The sequence below is a fragment of the Salmo salar genome, chromosome ssa05 (genome assembly GCF_905237065.1).
Source record: "Salmo salar chromosome ssa05, Ssal_v3.1, whole genome shotgun sequence".
In the NCBI taxonomy this organism is placed as follows: Eukaryota; Metazoa; Chordata; class Actinopteri; order Salmoniformes; family Salmonidae; genus Salmo; species Salmo salar.
This window is the reverse complement of record NC_059446.1, coordinates 52,352,222-52,369,438: the sequence shown is the minus strand read 5'-3', so window position 1 is coordinate 52,369,438 and position 17,217 is coordinate 52,352,222. Positions and strand designations below refer to the sequence as shown.

Below are 17,217 nucleotides of genomic sequence, written 5' to 3'. Positions count from 1 at the left end.
ACAGTGGTGACGTTGTTAACTCACGCACACACATCTCAGGCCACCAGGGGAGAGAGGTTACTCTAGTACACCTGCATGAATGAACCTCTAAGGCCAGCACCTCGACCTGCCTAACAATGACCTGATGAAGATACCCATGTGGCTTTGTAGCAAATGTGTAAGAATAGAATAGATTTTATTGTCCTCTGAGAAGGACATTCTCTTTCTCAGGCTCGTACCATGGTTCATAGGTGTGGTCCATAATACTGTATTTACGGCACTTTTACATGTGTCACTTTTCATTGTCTCGATGAGCTACATTATACTGTACAAGAAGTATGCATCAAAAAGGCAATGTGCTAAAAGTGAGACACAGTAAAAAGGAGAGAGAGAGAGAGAGAGAGAGAGAGAGAGAGAGAGAGAGAGAGAGAGAGAGAGAGAGAGAGAGAGAGAGAGAGAGAGAGAGAGAGAGAGAGAGAGAGAGAGAGAGAGAGAGAGAGAGAGAGAGAGAGAGAGAGAGAGAGAACAAACACAGCGAGTAAGTGAGACAGGCAGAGTGAAAAAGAGAGAGAACTTTCATTACATTGCCCTTTTGACTTTCTGAACTTATCTTCACACTGCTGACTCAGTAGCCTAAGATTGTTAGGGTTTGGTTAGCATAAAGGTCATTCCGTTCAACAAAACAATACTGCATCTCTGGTAATATAATCATAGGTTAGTGGATAGTTAGTTGAACACTTTTTTGATAGTTAGCATTAACCCAGTACTTCCACCCTCTCTCGAGCGGTCAAATGGCAACAGGACTCGTTGAGCGAACAGATGCTCCCCTTTTTCTGACAGAGCTGACGCTGGATTCAGGAGACAGAGAGGGAGATAGATAGAAAGAGAGGGGGGGGGGCAAGAGGTATGGCGGGGAATGTGAGCGAACCAGCGTGGGGCAGAGAATTATAATCTGTTAAGCTTTGCGTGGTCGTCTCTATTGGGCTCGCGCATTCAGCTAGGTTACACGCGTCAGCAGTGAGCCTGCAGAGCAGAGCAGCTTTTGGCTGCAGTTGGGATGTGACAGCCAGGAAAGAGCACTGAGCCTTCTGTTGCTCTGTGATGCCATACAGCATAATAATACTACTACAGCCATTAGCAGGCCCCCACTGTCCCTCTGTCCCGGTCTTAAACAAAGGGAAGGGGAGGGTGGGATTAAATGTCAAATCGCACAGCCAGCGGAATCAGCAATCGACAAACAACCTGGGAAGACACTGAAGTGAAAGCCTACCTAATACTAAACTACCTTGTCTCGGTCAATTGTTGTGATACTTGTATCTGCCTGTCTTTGTTTGTCACCTTTGACCTACGTGCTTCAATAGTGTGACGGCACTAACCAACATTGATATGACAGGATCACTCGACTTGACTTGACAATATACAGTATCAAAAAGGGTACATTTAAACCCGGCCTTACATTAGCTAATGTCTGCTTAAATCTTAGAGGACATACTGAAAAGGATATATGGATATGGACATGTATATACACTGAGTGTACAAAACATTAAGAACACCTTCCTAATATTGAGTTGCACGGAGGAAGGAAAAGCCTCAATTCGTCGGGGCATGGACGCTACAAGGTGTCGAAAGCGTTCCACAAGGATGCTGGCCCATGTTGACTCCAATGCTTCCCGCAGTTTTGTCAAGTTGGCTGGGTGTCCTGTTGAGCGTGGAAAATCCAGCACCTTTGCAGTTCTTGACACAAACCGGTGCGCCTGGCACCTACTACCTTACCCCGTTCAAAGGCATTTCAATATTTTGTCTTGCCCATTCACCCTCTGAATGGCACACATACACAATCCATGTCTCAAGTATCAAGGCTTAAAAATCCTTCTTTATCCTGTCTCCTCCCCTTCATCTACACCGATTGAAGTGGATTTAACGATTGACATCAAAAAGGGATCATAGCTTTCATCTGGAGTCACCTGGTCAGCCTATGTCATGGAAAGAGGTTTTCCTAATGTTTTGTACACTTAAGTGTATATACTGTATATAATATGGATGTGTATCCTTAGTCAAGTAGAGGAAACACCATAGAAATAGAACAGTAATATATCTGTGGAAAACACTATCACAAGAAAATGATTCAACACATTCAAACGACGTGTTCCTTTACGCATTTAAAGGACATGCTGGTGATGTTTGAACTCTTTTAATATCTGGCCCGTGACGCCTTTTAAATGATATTTTATCTCAAAAAAATAAAAACATTTGGATTTATTACTAATCGTGTGATATTCAACAGATTAAGTACAGCCGATATACAGTACATCACGTGTGTACACATAGCCACATACCGACACATCATTTGACGCTAGATAGTGGGGTGCTTGAGATGCACGATATAGATGTACGCCTGCTCAACGCACAGATGAACTGGGCCTTTAAGGGAAACAGCAGCTGGAGAGGGTAGCCTAAGGGATGGAAGCGGTTAAAACCAGGAGTCCATTAACAGGCCAGTCGACCCAATTCTGCAGCACCCGCGGATTATCACACGGGGGGGGGGTTAATATGGGTGGTAAACAGTGCTTGACTGACCGTGACTCAGTAATGCGAGGAGGGGGAGAAGGGTGGGAGATATAAAGAGAGTAGATGGGAGTGAGTGTTCCGACTGGATGTGAATTATTAAATGATTTCTAGTTGGATTATGATTCTATATTCTAAATGGGAGAGATTTCCCGAAACTTCATAAACAAATGCACTCATTTATGAGGGATTAACGGTAATCTCTCTTTCTATCCTTCCCCCCTTCTGCATACCTCTGTCTCTTTCTGTCTCTCCCTCTCTCTCCCCCTAAGCATCAGTTTTTAATGCATTGCAGGGCTTGGTCTATCTCCCCCTCCCTCTCTGTCTTTCCCTTTCTATGTCAGTGTTTCTGAACTGCCGGGTCTAGTCCCTGAGCAGGTGTGATATCTCTTTCTCCTTATCCGTCTACCTCTCTCCTCCCTTCCCCCCCCCCACTTCTCCCTCAGTCTCTCTCTCTCTCTAGTCACATGCATTTGATGTTTTAACCCTTTACACTCGTGGGAATTGGCCTATATGGATAGGGCTAAATTGAAATGTTTCTTCCAGAATAAATGTGAAAACCAAATACATAACCATGGTAGCAATTGAACGGGAACAGTTTGTAGATAATGGAGAAATTATTGGACCAAAGGTGAGTACGCAACAGTTCAACTGACACAAGACTGAATCGAAACACTACACTGTTGAGTTTGTGCATTTTACATTTACTGTACTTTTCATCGCATTTGTTGATAACGAAATCAGAAATTAATCTAGATACATTCAGTATCATGAAAAGATATTCCTGGAAAATGATCTCCTAGGTGTGCAGTTGAGGAACTAGAGCAACAACACTTGTGGTTGTTTAGTTTGGAACACAACCCTGCATCCTCGTCATCACACACTTACTGGTGTTTTTTTTACGCAATCCAAAAACAGTCCATTATAAATTGCAATCTGGGTCAGGTGAGCACGATTTGAAAGCTTGTTCTATTGTCAACAAGTTGTGTACGCTCTTACAGTGTTAGGCTTTCACAAGGCAATTCAGAGAAACCGATCGTAATTTTGGTGCGCATAGAAAGGAGTCATGAGTGGCATTCAGGTGCGTGTGCCACGGCACATTTTCGTAACAATAAACAAACATAAGCTCATTCTGTTCAGAACAATGATGCCATGTCGTCTTGGAACTGTACATCAAACATAGTGATCATAAACGTTGACACTATATGACATGAGTTTTATGATTTGGAAATGTGAAGTGCACGTTTGGTCCCTATGGGTATTTGGCTTGCTTGTATGACATCAAAGCTGTGTTTATTATAATCCTCAATGTCTCATCTTTCAAAAATACATTGAGTCGTCGTAATTCACAGCGTTTCGCTCACTCCGTCAACAAAACATTTGCAAAGGTGGCCCAATTACCAGGAGGGATGGGGGCAACTTCTTGTCGTGTGCGGTGCTCAAGTCCAAAACGGCGGTCAGTCAAAACCCATACAGCGCTGTGGAGAGCAAAGCCAGAGCTCTGACGTCGTGGATAGCGTTTTACTGTACAGCCACTACGTTCTAAATCTGCCATGTTCAACCCGTAAACGGGTATAATTGTAAAGGGTTAAACAGTTGATAATGCAGGAGGTTTGGAGTTGATCTTTTAACCTTTTACAGGGTTGTGTATGAGAGATTTTGTGGATGTCGATGTTTAATAGGTCATGGTTTTAACGTGTAATGTGTATGGCATTGACCCAATAAAGGGGATTTCGAAATTCTCACTTATACCTCTTTCCCGACAGAGGGGATATGCCACTTCGGAAGCACCTCAGCTATGGCTTTTTCATTCCCACTCTTGCCACTCTCTCCACCATTTTGAATACCTTTTATTCAATTTCTTTTACTTTTCTCCAGCAGGTATGTTACAATTATTACATAGAAAACACTAAGGCATACACTCTAACACAAATGAACTGATTGTCAATGGAGGGGGTGGAAAGACACACAATCACGCAACACAGTCTCAAAGAGAAAGCGTGAGGGAGAGAGAGCGAGAAAGACAGACAAAAATACCTTCTTTTCACAAATGGTCTCACAGACAGAGAGAGAGAGGAAAAGAGGAAGAGGGAGCGAAAGAGCGTGGGTAGGGATTGAAAAGCCTGGTGTAAAAATAGAGAAGAGTTCAACGGTCTTTTGGGAGAGGGGACTGGTGGCTGGACCGGGACGGTCCACCAAGTAGGACAGGGAGGTGAACAGGACTACCCCGTTGTTCAGCGTGGGTGGTTCAGTCTTTAAATCCATCACAGCTCGTCCTTTCCCCCTGTCACCCTGCCCCTCCCTCTAGTCCTCGACGACTGGCTTCCGCTTCTACCACTCCGAGCCGGGGAAGCGGTGCCCTCTCTTCCCTCCTCTTTTACTTCTCCTCCTTTCGTCACACTCTGTCCATCCGCAGCCCACAGGGCCTCGGCCTCCTCCCTCTCCTGCATGAGGCACAGAAGGTACAGGAATGTGAGGTAAAGTGAGGTTGAACGGACCTTATTCACACCACGGCCGCGATCAGACAAAATCCAGGCTAGCTGGGTAAGAAACAGAAGTGCTCCTTTCAAATCTAGGGAAAATTGTGCCAGAACTTTCCTCAAGTTCAACCTTAACATTATAGATTATTCATAAACCGACCAACGGTAAAATCGAAGTGCCTGTGTTATTTGACTGCCAACCCTAACTGACATAGACGTATTCTTCAAAAGTGATATCTAAACAAAAAGGGAATTAGCATAGGGAAAATAGCTTGGAGATGTAAGCGCTAGATGGGCAAAATGAAAAAGCAACCACCATTACATTTGCATGCATGTTCTGTTTGTTTGTCTGCAGCTGATCTTGTTGCTATGTACAGTACGTTGCTATAAACAATAACCATGCAGTCACTTTTGTAACTTCACCGCTTGTGGTAGAAATTCACCTTAACCACTGATCTATGATCAGCTTCACCTACCTAACCATTAATACAATATATTTATTTTTAAAAAGTGGTTGGGGTAACAGTAACACTTAAAAAAAACAACTCTATAGCGTTAGCCTGCTCCCCTTTCTGTTTGTGCTGTCTTGCCAACTCCTATGGTCATTGTCATGCCAAACATATCTGATCTGGGCCAGGCTTTTAAAGAGCAACCAATCCAATAACAGTTCTCACCATATCCCTGTGGTGCTTCTCCTTGGTGAACCAGAGGGCCAGTGCACACCTGCGGCCAGCGGTCACAGCGGTCACACCGTGGGGGTTGACAGGACCGGAGGAGAACCCCACCAGTCGACCACAGGTGGGCTTCACCCGGGCCTACAGACAGACAGACAGAGAGAAAAAGGGAGGGAGGGAGAGAGAGAGAGAGAGAGAGAGAGAGAGAGAGAGAGAGAGAAAGGGAGAGGGGAAAAGAGAGGAAAAAAATAGAGAGTAAAAGAAAGAGAGAGAGAGAGAGAGAGAGAGAGAGAGAGGAAAAGAGAGAGAGGAAAAAAGAGAGCGTCAGAAAGGGTAGCCTCTATAAGGGCCATGCTAGAATGGATAGAAGAGGCAATATTGTCAGAACTTACTGAGAATTACACACAACACAAACTATTTGTTCTTAATTTAGCTTTAGGGCTAATAGGTGTACGGTTACTGAACGGGTTAAGGTTAGAATTGCATATGTTAGAAAGCTGTGCTTCCATCCTTTCTAGCATGGCCAGATAGTGATGACCGGGTCACGGTGGGGCATAGGTCAAAGGTCATGTGAAGATCAGCCAGTGTAAAGTGTTCTACTTGAGTTTTAATGTCAAGTGACTTACTGTGACAGTCTTGGCATCCCTGTCTGTGAAGAAGAGCTCCCCACCGTCAAAGTCATCGTTCAGATAGAGCACGGCGCTGGAATGGAATCAGACATGGTCTTAGTGGGGCACTTAACAAGTCTAGTCAAAGTTGTCAGTTGCCATCTTTATTGCTTAGTAAACAAACCTAGTGGTACTATATAGCACTCTGCCAGAGGCACGTCACATTATTTCCTCACACCCCCCTGCCTGAAATCAAGAATCTTAGACTAGGCTGTGGAATGGCACCTGTGTTCGTTTGAATGCTGTGTTTGTTTACCTTCGAATGAGGAGACCATTAAACAGTGTTAGTATTAAGATGTCATGCCGTACTGGTTTGAGTTTGTTCAGGATGGGAATGTCTGTTCATGTAATGTACATACACTCCCCTCCGTATGTATTTGGACAGTGACGCAATGTTTTCAAATGTGGCTTTACACTCCAGCATTTTGGATTGGTGATCAAATGTTTCATATGAGGCGACAGTACAGAATGTCACCTTTCATTTGAGGGTATTTTCATACGTATCTGTTTTACCGTTTAGAAATAAAAGCATTGTATGTATCTAGTCCCCCCATTTGAAGAAGTCATAAGTATTTGGACATACGGTGCATTCGGAAAGTATTCAGACCCCTCGACCTTTTCCACATTTTATTACGTTACAGCCTTATTCTAAAAATCCTCATCAATCTACACACAATACCCCATAATAACAAAGCAAAAACAGGTTCACATTTTTTTGCAAATGTATTTAACATAAAAACTGAAATACCACATTTACATACTCAACTAGTCTAAAGAACGGTAGTGTATCTGGAGCATAAGCATTTGGGGGTTTGATTACAGGCTCAAAATGACCAGAAACAAACACTTTCTTCTGAAACTCGTCAGTCTATTCTTGTTCTGAGAAATGAAGGCTATTCCACACGAGAAATTGCCAAGAAACTGAAGATCTCATACAACACTGTGTACTACTCCCTTCACAGAACAGCGCAAACTGGCTCTAACCAGAATAGAAAGAGGAGTGGGAGGCCCCGGTGCACAACTGAGCAAGAGGACAAGTACAGTAGAGTGTCTAGTTTGAGAAACAGATGTCTCAAGTCCTCAACTGGCAGCTTCATTAAATAGTACCCGCAAAACACCAGTCTCAACGTCAACAGTGAAGAGGCCACTCCGGGATGCTGGCCTTCTAAGCAGAGTTGCAAAGAAAAAGCCATATCTCAGACTGGCCAATAAAAATAAAATATTAAGATGAGTAAAAGAACACAGACACTGTTCAGAGGAACTCTGCCTAGAAGGCCAGCATCCCGGAGTCGCCTCTTCACTGTTGACGTTGAGACTGGTGTTTTGCGGGTACTATTTAATGAAGCTGCCAATTGACAACAAAATACATAAAGTGTTTCCATTTGTAAATGGTAAAACAGGTATGTATGAAAATACCCTCAAATAAAAAGTGACATTATGTACTGTCGCCTCATATGAAACAGTTGATCTCAAATCCAAACTGCTGGAGTATAGAGCCAGATTTACAATTTTAGCTTCACTGTCCAATTACATACACATGGGAGTATATGTGGTATTATATAGCTCAACTTCCAAGTCTTGTGTGTGTTTTTTAAAGTGTAATTACATGTTTTGCCAGAATGCTTGTGTGTGTTTTTGCGTCCTGACAGCTTGTGCGTGTGTGCGCATGAATGTGTGTGTGTACCTCAGGTCTCTGTGTGTAAAGGCAGGTGGTTCTCTCCAGCACTGTCTGGTCTCAGGTTCCAGTAGACAGTTGTCCACATGAACAGGGTGAGACAGGTCCAGTCTCCCCTCCTGGTCCCCTGGACAGGACACACAACACAAGAGGGCCATGTTCATTAGGCACCGATGGATTCTGGGTATTAACTCCTATAAACTAGGGATAGGGTTAATTATCAGGTATCCTATTGAAATATTGAGTGCTTAGGTTCAGAGGGTCCACACCAGAAGTGAATGGTTATCTGTAGGAGGAAGGTATATGGTGTGTACAATTAAGATTGGAATGTGCTGCGTGCAGGGAAAACGATCACATGGGAGGCATTGATAAGGGGAGAGAGCCATGGATTAGCGATGAAGGGGTCGAGGTCAGGTCAGGTCACGTTAAGGGAGAAAGAAACGTTTATGGCCCATATCACTTAGTTTCCTGCCTAGCAATAAAGATACAATGTAGCGAGAAGGAGGAGACTCCACCCAAAGTGGGGTACATATACCACAGCTATTGTAAACATGTCTTTGTCTAATGCAGCTGTATTGACACTCTGGGAAGAATAAACTTGGTTTGAGCTTTCCGAGTGTCAGTTGAGTTTTTACTCTGAAAATTAGAACCTAACAACACCAAATGGAAGAATATGGACTGAAATAGAGGGACAACCTAGAGTTGTCCAATAAGAAACACTCATTTTAGTTTTCCGTTGCAAAACGTTTTAGACAGTTTTCCATTACATGCCCTAATGAACACAACGGGTGACTTAACACAGAGCAGATAAGACACCTGATACAAGTCAGGGGTTAGCTATTGGGTTACACTAGAAATGGGAAAAGCGTTTTGCATTGAGACCCACAAATGTAATACATAATGAAGTCAACAGAACAGATGGAAATGACATTGAAATATGAAGATGTGAAACCAAACATTTTTGGAACCATCATTTCAAGAAATTGAGGGCATTGCTTGAGTGGACCATACCTGTGATGGCGCTGCGGCACACTAGATGTGTGTCGGAGAAATGGAGTCCTGAGGGACTCCTGAAGTAGGAGTGCAGGAGGGTTCTCACCCTCTCCCCCATCTCATGCAGCAGCTTAGCGTCTGATTGGTTCACCATTCCATCCTGAGCCAACTGCAGAGCAGAAAAGTGTTTAACTGTTCATTAGCTATGTGGCCATGTGAGACAGAGAGATAGACAGACAGACGGATAGATAGATTTCATCTCCAGATCCATCGTTCTCACCTTGACAGCTCTGAGGACAGTCAGGCCCTCAAACTTCTCATGGGGTGTGTGTGGGGACCGTCGCCCCCGGTAACCGTCCCCAGCGGACGCAGCAGCCTGTCAGGGACAACACAGGAAGTCATCATGGAGGATATGAGCTCATAGCCCTTTTTGAATACTTCTGCTATTGCTGTATTCCAAATCCACCCCTGGCTCATATCCCTAAGAACCATAAAGATCAGGGCCTAAATTCATAAAGTGTATAATATATATATATATAGTACCAGTCAAAAGTTTGAACACACCTACTCATTCAAGGGTTTTTCTTATTTTTTAAAACAATTTTCTACATTGTAGAATAATAGTGAAGACATTAAACTATGAAATAACACATATGGAATTAAAACCAAAAAAGTGTTAAACAAATCAAAATACATTTTATATTTGAGATTCTTCAAAGTAGCCACCCTTTGCCTTGATGACAGCTTTGCACACTCTTGGCATTCTCTCAACCAGCTTCATGAGGTAGTCACCCCCTACCTGTGTTGTGACAAGGTAGGGTTGGTATACAGAAGAAAGCCCTATTTGGTAAAAGACCAAGTCCATATTATGGCAAGAACAGCTCAAATAAGCAAAGAGAAACGACAGTCCATCATTACTTAAGACATGAAGGTCAATCAATACGGAAAATTTCAAGAACTTTGAACGTTTCTTCAAGTGCAGTCACAAAAACTATCAAGCGCTATGGTGAAACTGGCTCTCATGAGGGCCGCCACAGGAATGGAAGATCCAGAGTTACCTCTGCTGCAGAGGATAAGTTCATTAGTTACCAGCCTCAGAAATTGCAGCCCAAATAAATGCTTCACAGAGTTCAAGTAACAGACACATCTCAACATATACTGTTCAGAAGAGACTGCGTGAATCAGGCTTTCATGGTCGAATTGCTGCAAAGAAACCACTACTAAAGGACACCAATAAGAAGAAGAGACTTGCTTGGGCCAAGAAACACGAGCAATGGACATTAGACCGGTGGAAATCTGTCTTTTGGTCTTACGAGTCCAAATTTGAGATTTTTGGTTCCAACCCACTTGTGTCTTTGTGAGACGCAGAGTAGGTGAACAGATCATCTCCGCATGTGTGGTTCCCACCGTGAAGCATGGAGGAGGAGGTGTGATGGTGTGGGGGTGCTTTGCTGGTGACACTGTCAGTGATTTATTTAGAATTCAAAGCACACTCAACCAGCATGACTACCACAGCATTCTGCAGGGATACGCCATCCCATCTGGTTTGGGTTTAGTGGGACTATCATTTGTTTTTCAAAAGGACAATGACCCAAAACACACCTCCAGGCTGTGTAAGGGCTATTTGACCAAGGAGAATGATGGAGTGCTGCATCAGATGACCTGGCCTCCATAATCACCCGACCTCAACCCAATTGAGATGGTTTGGGATGAGTTGGACCGCAGAGTGATGGAAAAGGAGCCAACAAGTGCTCACCATATGTGGGAACTCCTTCAAGACTGTTGGAAAAGCATTTCTCGTGAAGCTGGTTGAGAGAATGCCAAGAGTGTGCAAAGCTGTCATCAAGGCAAAGGGTGGCTACTTTGAAGATTCTCAAATCTAAAATATATTTTGATTTGTTTAACACTTTTTTGGTTACTACATGATTGCATATGTGTTATTTCATAGTTTTGATGTCTTCACTATTGTTCTACAATGTAGAAAATAGTAAAATATAAAGAAAAACCTTGGAATGAGTAGGTGTATCCAAACTTTTGACTGTATATATATATACTGTATATGGCCCCTGATATGCTCGGTGTGATTTTCACTATATTGCAGTTTTAGTTATTATTTCCAATCCAATGGGAAACACCAAAGGGACAGGGCTCATTCAAATTCCATATCTCTGTTGAACTTCTCTTCCTGTGTTTGAGGGAGTCTTGTTTCCTGAGCGAATCATATGCAAGCTTACGGTCGCTAGGCGCAGTACTGTATCGCATTCCTTCTGATCTAGAACTCCGTCCAGCATGACGCGATTAGTTCCATTTAAAGAATTGTCGTCCATGCTGATGGTGACACCAACCTGAGGTACGGGGCCCCCTGGGGAGGGAACAGAACGGAGGTGTGAGTGAGACACAGGAAGAGGGTCCACACACACACACACACACACACACACACACACAAACATTTAAATCAAATAAATGTTTATCAGATTAGTGTTTCCCAATCCTCAGAGACCCGAGCCAATTATGTTTTTTTGTCATTACCAATCCGTCAATGTGTGCTTGTAACATGCCAAACACTAATGTTTATCCTTACCTGCGTAGAACCCACTATCGTCCATCTCCACCTCTTTCTCTCCCTCCTTCATTTTCTCATTCAGCACTTCCTTTTCTGCTCTGGAAATCAAAAAGGAAATGGCTTTCAACCGCCCAATAGCACTTCAAAGCCCTTTCCCTCCACACTCCCGTCCTCTTTTGCAGTAACTTTCTCCTTCACGTTTCCTCTTACCTCCATGTGTCTCTTAGCAATTCAGGAACAACCTCCTCTGGAGTCCAGAGATCCTATATGGGAGGGGGGAAAAAAACACAAAAGGAACAAACTGCTGTATCGTTCAGTTTGAAAGTAAATGTGAGTGACCAAATCAGAGTCATATATAGTTTAGATATACAGTAGCTACTTTATGGCTCTGGGCCAAACCAGATCCAGTGATAATCAATAAACAACTTTATCATACCGGGTCGGTGAAATTGAAGTTGAGGTTTTCCATTCCGAAGTAGAGTAGCTTTTTCTCCTGCAGGGAGCGGCTCACATACCTGGCTATCTCCTGAGAATATAAAGACAGAGATAGAGGCTTAGACGCACCTTAGAGGCTGCTGCCCTATGGACATAGACATGGAATCACTGGTCACTTGAATAATGTTTACATACTGTTTTACTCATTTCATATGTATATACTGTATTCTACTGTATTCTAGTCAATGCCACTCCAACATTGCTCGTCCTAATATTTATATATTTCTTAATTGCATTCTTTTACTTTTAGATTTGTGTGTATTGTTGTGAATTGTTATACTACTGCACTGTTGGAGCTAGGAACTAAAGCACTGTCACGTCCTGACCAGTAAAAGGGGTTATTTGTTATTGTAGTTTGGTCAGGGCGTGGCAGGGGGTGTTTGTTTTGTGTGTTTCTGGGTTTTTGGTTTATGTTCTAGGTTATCTATTTCTATGTGTTTATCTAGCTTTTCTATTTCTAGGTTAGTTTTGTCAATGACCTCCAATTAGAGGCAGCTGGTTGTTGTTGTCTCTAATTGGAGGCCATATTTAGTTGTGTTTGTTTTCACTTGTGTTTGTGGGTGGTTGTTTCCGGTATAGTCTGTGCACCTTACTGGACTGTTTTCATCGTTTGTTTTGCTTAAGTGTTTTTTCTTTAATAAAATAAAGAAGATGATCAATATACCCGCTGCATTTTGGTCCACTCCTTACGACGACCATGACAAGCACGTCCCTACACCTGCAATAACATCTGCTAAATATGTGTAAGCGACCAATATATAATTAATTAAATTAAAAGAGTGATGCCTACAGAGAAAACCAATATACTGGTCTTCACAGTAGAGTAAGATACAACAATGTATCTATCAAATTTGAGGAGTGTTGTTTATAAAATGAAACCTCCCTTGTGGGCCAGACTAGGGGTTGTTGATTTGAGGCTGAGCACCATTAGTACCTGGGAGGGCTTTGTCCCATGTGCCTCAGTGACACCTCCCAGTGTCTCTGTGTAGAGCTCCAGGTTACTGAGGGAGTCTTTGTCTGAGGGGTAGAACAGGAGGAGAGACCGCAGAGAACGCACCGCTCCTCCTAGATCGCCAGCTGCGGGAAATAGGGGAGAGAGAGAGAGGGAGATGGGCTTTGGTTGTTCACTAGATATGTCAACGCCTGTATGAAGCACCAGAGCCCATTTAAAATAATACATTTATTTCAGGTGCCATATCCTGGCCAGTATCATCAGCTGCAGTAGAAGCAGAGTTACCATCATAATTGTCGTTAGCGTCATCATGTGGTCATTACTGTAACTTCAGATATGACCGTTCCCCTGTCTAACCTTTGAACTGTGCGATGTGTAGATGCTCCAGCTGTGTGGGTAGGAGGTCTTCCTGGGCTGAAATCCTTCCGGGTCGTGTCGCCACCTGGGTCACACAGGCCTGCTGGCAGGACAGGAGGGAGAGGGAGAGTGCTGGAGGACGGGAGATAAAAATCACATGATAAGGAGAAGGAAAGATTAGGAAAGTAGAGAATAGCATAAGAATAAAATAGTAGGACAACTATCCTATACATGTAAAACTAATTACAGGCTTCCCGAGTGGCGCAGTGGTCTAAGGCACCGCAGTGCTAGCTGTGCCACTAGAGATTCTGGGTTCGCGACCGGGAGACCCACGGGGCGACGCACAATTGGCCCAGCGTCGTCCGGGTTGGGGGAGGTTCCTTGTCCCATCGCGCACTAGCGACTCCTGTGGTGGGCCGGGCGCAGTGCATGCTGACACTATAGCCTGGTATACGGTGTGGTGCGGCTGGCTTCTGGGTTAAGTGGGCATTGTGTCAAGAACCAGTGCGGCTTGGTTGGGTTGTGTTTCGGAGGACGCACGGCTCTCAACCTTCGCCTCTCCCGAGTCTGTACGGGAGTTGCAGCAATGAGACAAGACTGTAACTACCAATTGGATACCACGAAATTGGGGAGAAAAAGTGGTAAAAAATACATTTAAAATAAGAATTACAATCTTTGCTTTGTTTTGGACCAACCCAAATATGCACTGACATTATACTGTTTACAGTCAGCTGTCTTGGTAACACTCCCCCTATAATAAGGCCTTTTTAACGCTATATAACACTATTACCTTACAGACATTTTCAGCCTACTAGAGGTTCAGCCTACTAGCAATGAATGAGCTATAGCCCTGCATAGACAACCAGCTTCATGAACACAAACATGTTTTTCCTGTGACCTGTGTGGTCCAGTGGTTAGTGTCACATGTACAGCCCAGCTTCCAATCACAGCATGGGTTCAAATCCGACCCATGCCCTTCTGACTCACAATCTCTCCTGCTTTTTCTGTCCTCTTCACTGTCCTATCTCAATAAGGATATATAAAACCCTTAAAAATATCAATTTTTAAACAAACAAACATGTTTTTCTCACCTGCAGCCTTCTCAAACACCCCGTCCATTCCGTCCTCTCCTCTGCTCTCAGGGAGCCGCTGTGAGGCGACCTCACACTGCGCCCGGCACTCATCAGTCTGTCTCAGTGTCTCGTTCACACACTCCCTCCATTTCTCCACGGCGTGCGTCCAATCAGAGGAGGCCTCAGAGGTGAGGGCGGAGTCGTACAGGGCCTGTGGTTAATAGAGGGATGGAGGTTATGGGTAAGAGGAAGGAGGAATGTTAGCTGGAAAGGTTGGCTATAATTGGTGAACATCTAGAACAGAGTGCGATGGAGAGGAGTCATCGATGGCCTATACTCCCAATGGGCATAGTAAGTACGGAAAGCACGAAGACTTGCTGGAGACAAACAAAACAGAGCAGTGAAATTAACTGCATTTTTTGTTTACTGTTAGGCTTTAGTGATATCAAAAGTCCAGTGAAGTTCACATGATGTATTCTCATTTATAATACACTCCATTAGTAACATGTTATCAGGAATGCTGTGGGTGCATGCAGAGGTTACTGTGTGAGCCTGAAGGGCTTTTACGATTGGTTAGGTACCTAAGGTGAAACACAGAGAGGAATTTGAACCCTCAGGCCACATGTGGGAATCTTCAAAGAATATTTCTTATGACAAGATTCATGAATACTTATTTATGCATCCAATCTAGCATTTATTTGACCATTTCTCAGACACACACAACCCTCCCCCTCTCTCCCACTCTTTTTTTTATTACCCAGTGTTTCTCTGTCTCCATCTCTCTATCCTGGAATGCGTCCTCTGTTACTCCCTCCATCCGTCTATACTTCTCAATGTTGTTCCTCATCTCCAGGTGGCTGGGGTTGGCCACGAAGAACGTGTGGGCTGCTGACGCCGCCTTTTGTACTTTCCCCAGCTGAGGAAGAAGAGGGGGGAGGAGAGGAAAAGTTGAAAGGGATAGAGAATGAGGTAAAAGACGAAGAGGAAGAGCAGAGGGGAGGAGAGGAGGGGAACGAGAGCGAGCGAGAACGAGGTAGCAGATGTAGAGGAGGAGGGGAAAGAGGGGAGGAGGAAAAAAAGAACAGGAGGATGAGGTAGATGATGAAGAAGAAAAGTTAAGTACAGATGACATAGAGTGCATGAAGACCACAGCTGTAGTTGTAGGGTATTGTTGCTACAGTATGTAGTAAAGTGAGCTAGCACATGACATCATATAGGCCTTATACCAGAGTAACTAACTACCAGTGGAATAACCAATGAAATCGCTTTAGCATGCAATGATGCAGCACTTAGCACTTCAGATCTACAATTCAACTGTTAGCCACGCATATGCACAGGAACATAATGAAACAGCGGGTGAATATACTAATAGTTACATTCCAGTAGACGACCTGGAGGAAGTTATAGGGGTTCCGGGTGCTAAACTCGTACTCGATGTCGGCAGACACAGGAAGCTGTCCTGCAGGAGTGACAGCACGTCCCAAACAGAACCGCACACACTCAGCCCGCCGCTGGACCCAGTCCACTGCCCATAGGTCCCACACATTCCCTTTCTCGGTGTCTGAGGACGGACACACACACACACACACACACACACACACACACACAGCAGAGATGCTACATTAATGGAATGTACCATACCAGGACTGTCTTGCACTCATGACCATAGATAGATAGGGTCATCACTGACTCCCGAGAGATATCTAGGCCCTAATGCAAGCTGTGATTGTAAGTGGCAAACAGAAGCTTATAATTTAATATATTTAATGCATGCACACAGCACACTCGTGGAGACAGAGAGACATACTCTCTATCACACATACCCTATGAATCGACCACATACAACACAGTAAACACAAACACACCCAGCTTTGGGAGCCTGTCATGTCCCGCTGGCAGACATTCTTCATGGCACTGCCGTCGTGTCCGAAACAGAGCCTCCCGGGTCGTCATCGACTTTTCGAGCAGCTCCGCAGCTTTCTCCCACTCCTCGCTAAAGTATGCACGGACCCCGGTATAATACAAAACATCGTAAGAGGGTATGAGTCCGGGCGCAGATCCTGCAGAAGCCCCGATGCCTGCAACAGGAGAGGTGAAATCGAAGAATGAGAAAAGATAGTGAATAAGAGAGATGTGCAGCGCCACGTAGACAGAGTTGTGATTTGCGAAAAGCGCCATAGCATGCCGTAGTTATTTTGGAGAAGGAGAGGGGGAGGAACAGGTCCAGAGTAAAGTGGGGGAAAGGCAGGAAAGACGTGCTAGGTAGAGAGGAGAAGGAGTGGGATGGGTGGAGAAAAGGAGAGGCAGTACACTTGAAAGTAGATTTATTGACACAGTAAATAACAGTGTTTGGAAGCACTAAAATAATGCTAAAATAATATTATCGTCTAGCTTAGTGTACATGCCTACAGTCTACACACACTCATCCATAACACTGTATAGGCTACACACACAAAAACATTGTTTCCATTCTTCATAGTCTCCTATTTTTTTCATAGCAGAATTTCTTCAATCAAACTATTTAGGCTATATGGGCCTACTTTACCAACGTCCCACTCACCAAACATCAATCATGGCAGGTCTGAACATGCAACATGTAACATTTTTACCCTGTTTGACTACAAAGTAATTTGTTCATCAGCATTAAAGGTGGAAGCTGATATGACACATCCGATCCTGTATCTTTTCCATAGTCTATTAATTACAATGAATAGACAATTTCATTGACTTATTTGGTGTTTGT

At 43.9% G+C, this 17,217-nt stretch overlaps 1 protein-coding gene across 1 annotated transcript; it reads right to left on the bottom strand.

Moving 5' to 3' along the window:
- Nucleotides 1-4,378: 4,378 nt before the first annotated feature.
- LOC106605089 (prolyl 3-hydroxylase 3) lies at nt 4,379-16,913 on the bottom strand. Its single transcript, XM_014200383.2, has 16 exons — nt 16,340-16,913; nt 15,851-16,035; nt 15,232-15,390; nt 14,493-14,685; nt 13,402-13,533; nt 13,027-13,169; nt 12,034-12,123; nt 11,808-11,860; nt 11,616-11,695; nt 11,269-11,396; nt 9,315-9,410; nt 9,053-9,203; nt 8,051-8,168; nt 6,325-6,400; nt 5,699-5,839; nt 4,379-4,988 (listed from the first exon to the last, which is right to left on the bottom strand). Exons 1-16 carry the CDS (start codon nt 16,650-16,652, stop codon nt 4,809-4,811), a joined length of 2,238 nt encoding a protein of 745 aa, XP_014055858.1. The 5' UTR covers nt 16,653-16,913; the 3' UTR covers nt 4,379-4,808.
- Between the last annotated feature and the right edge of the window lie 304 nt (nt 16,914-17,217).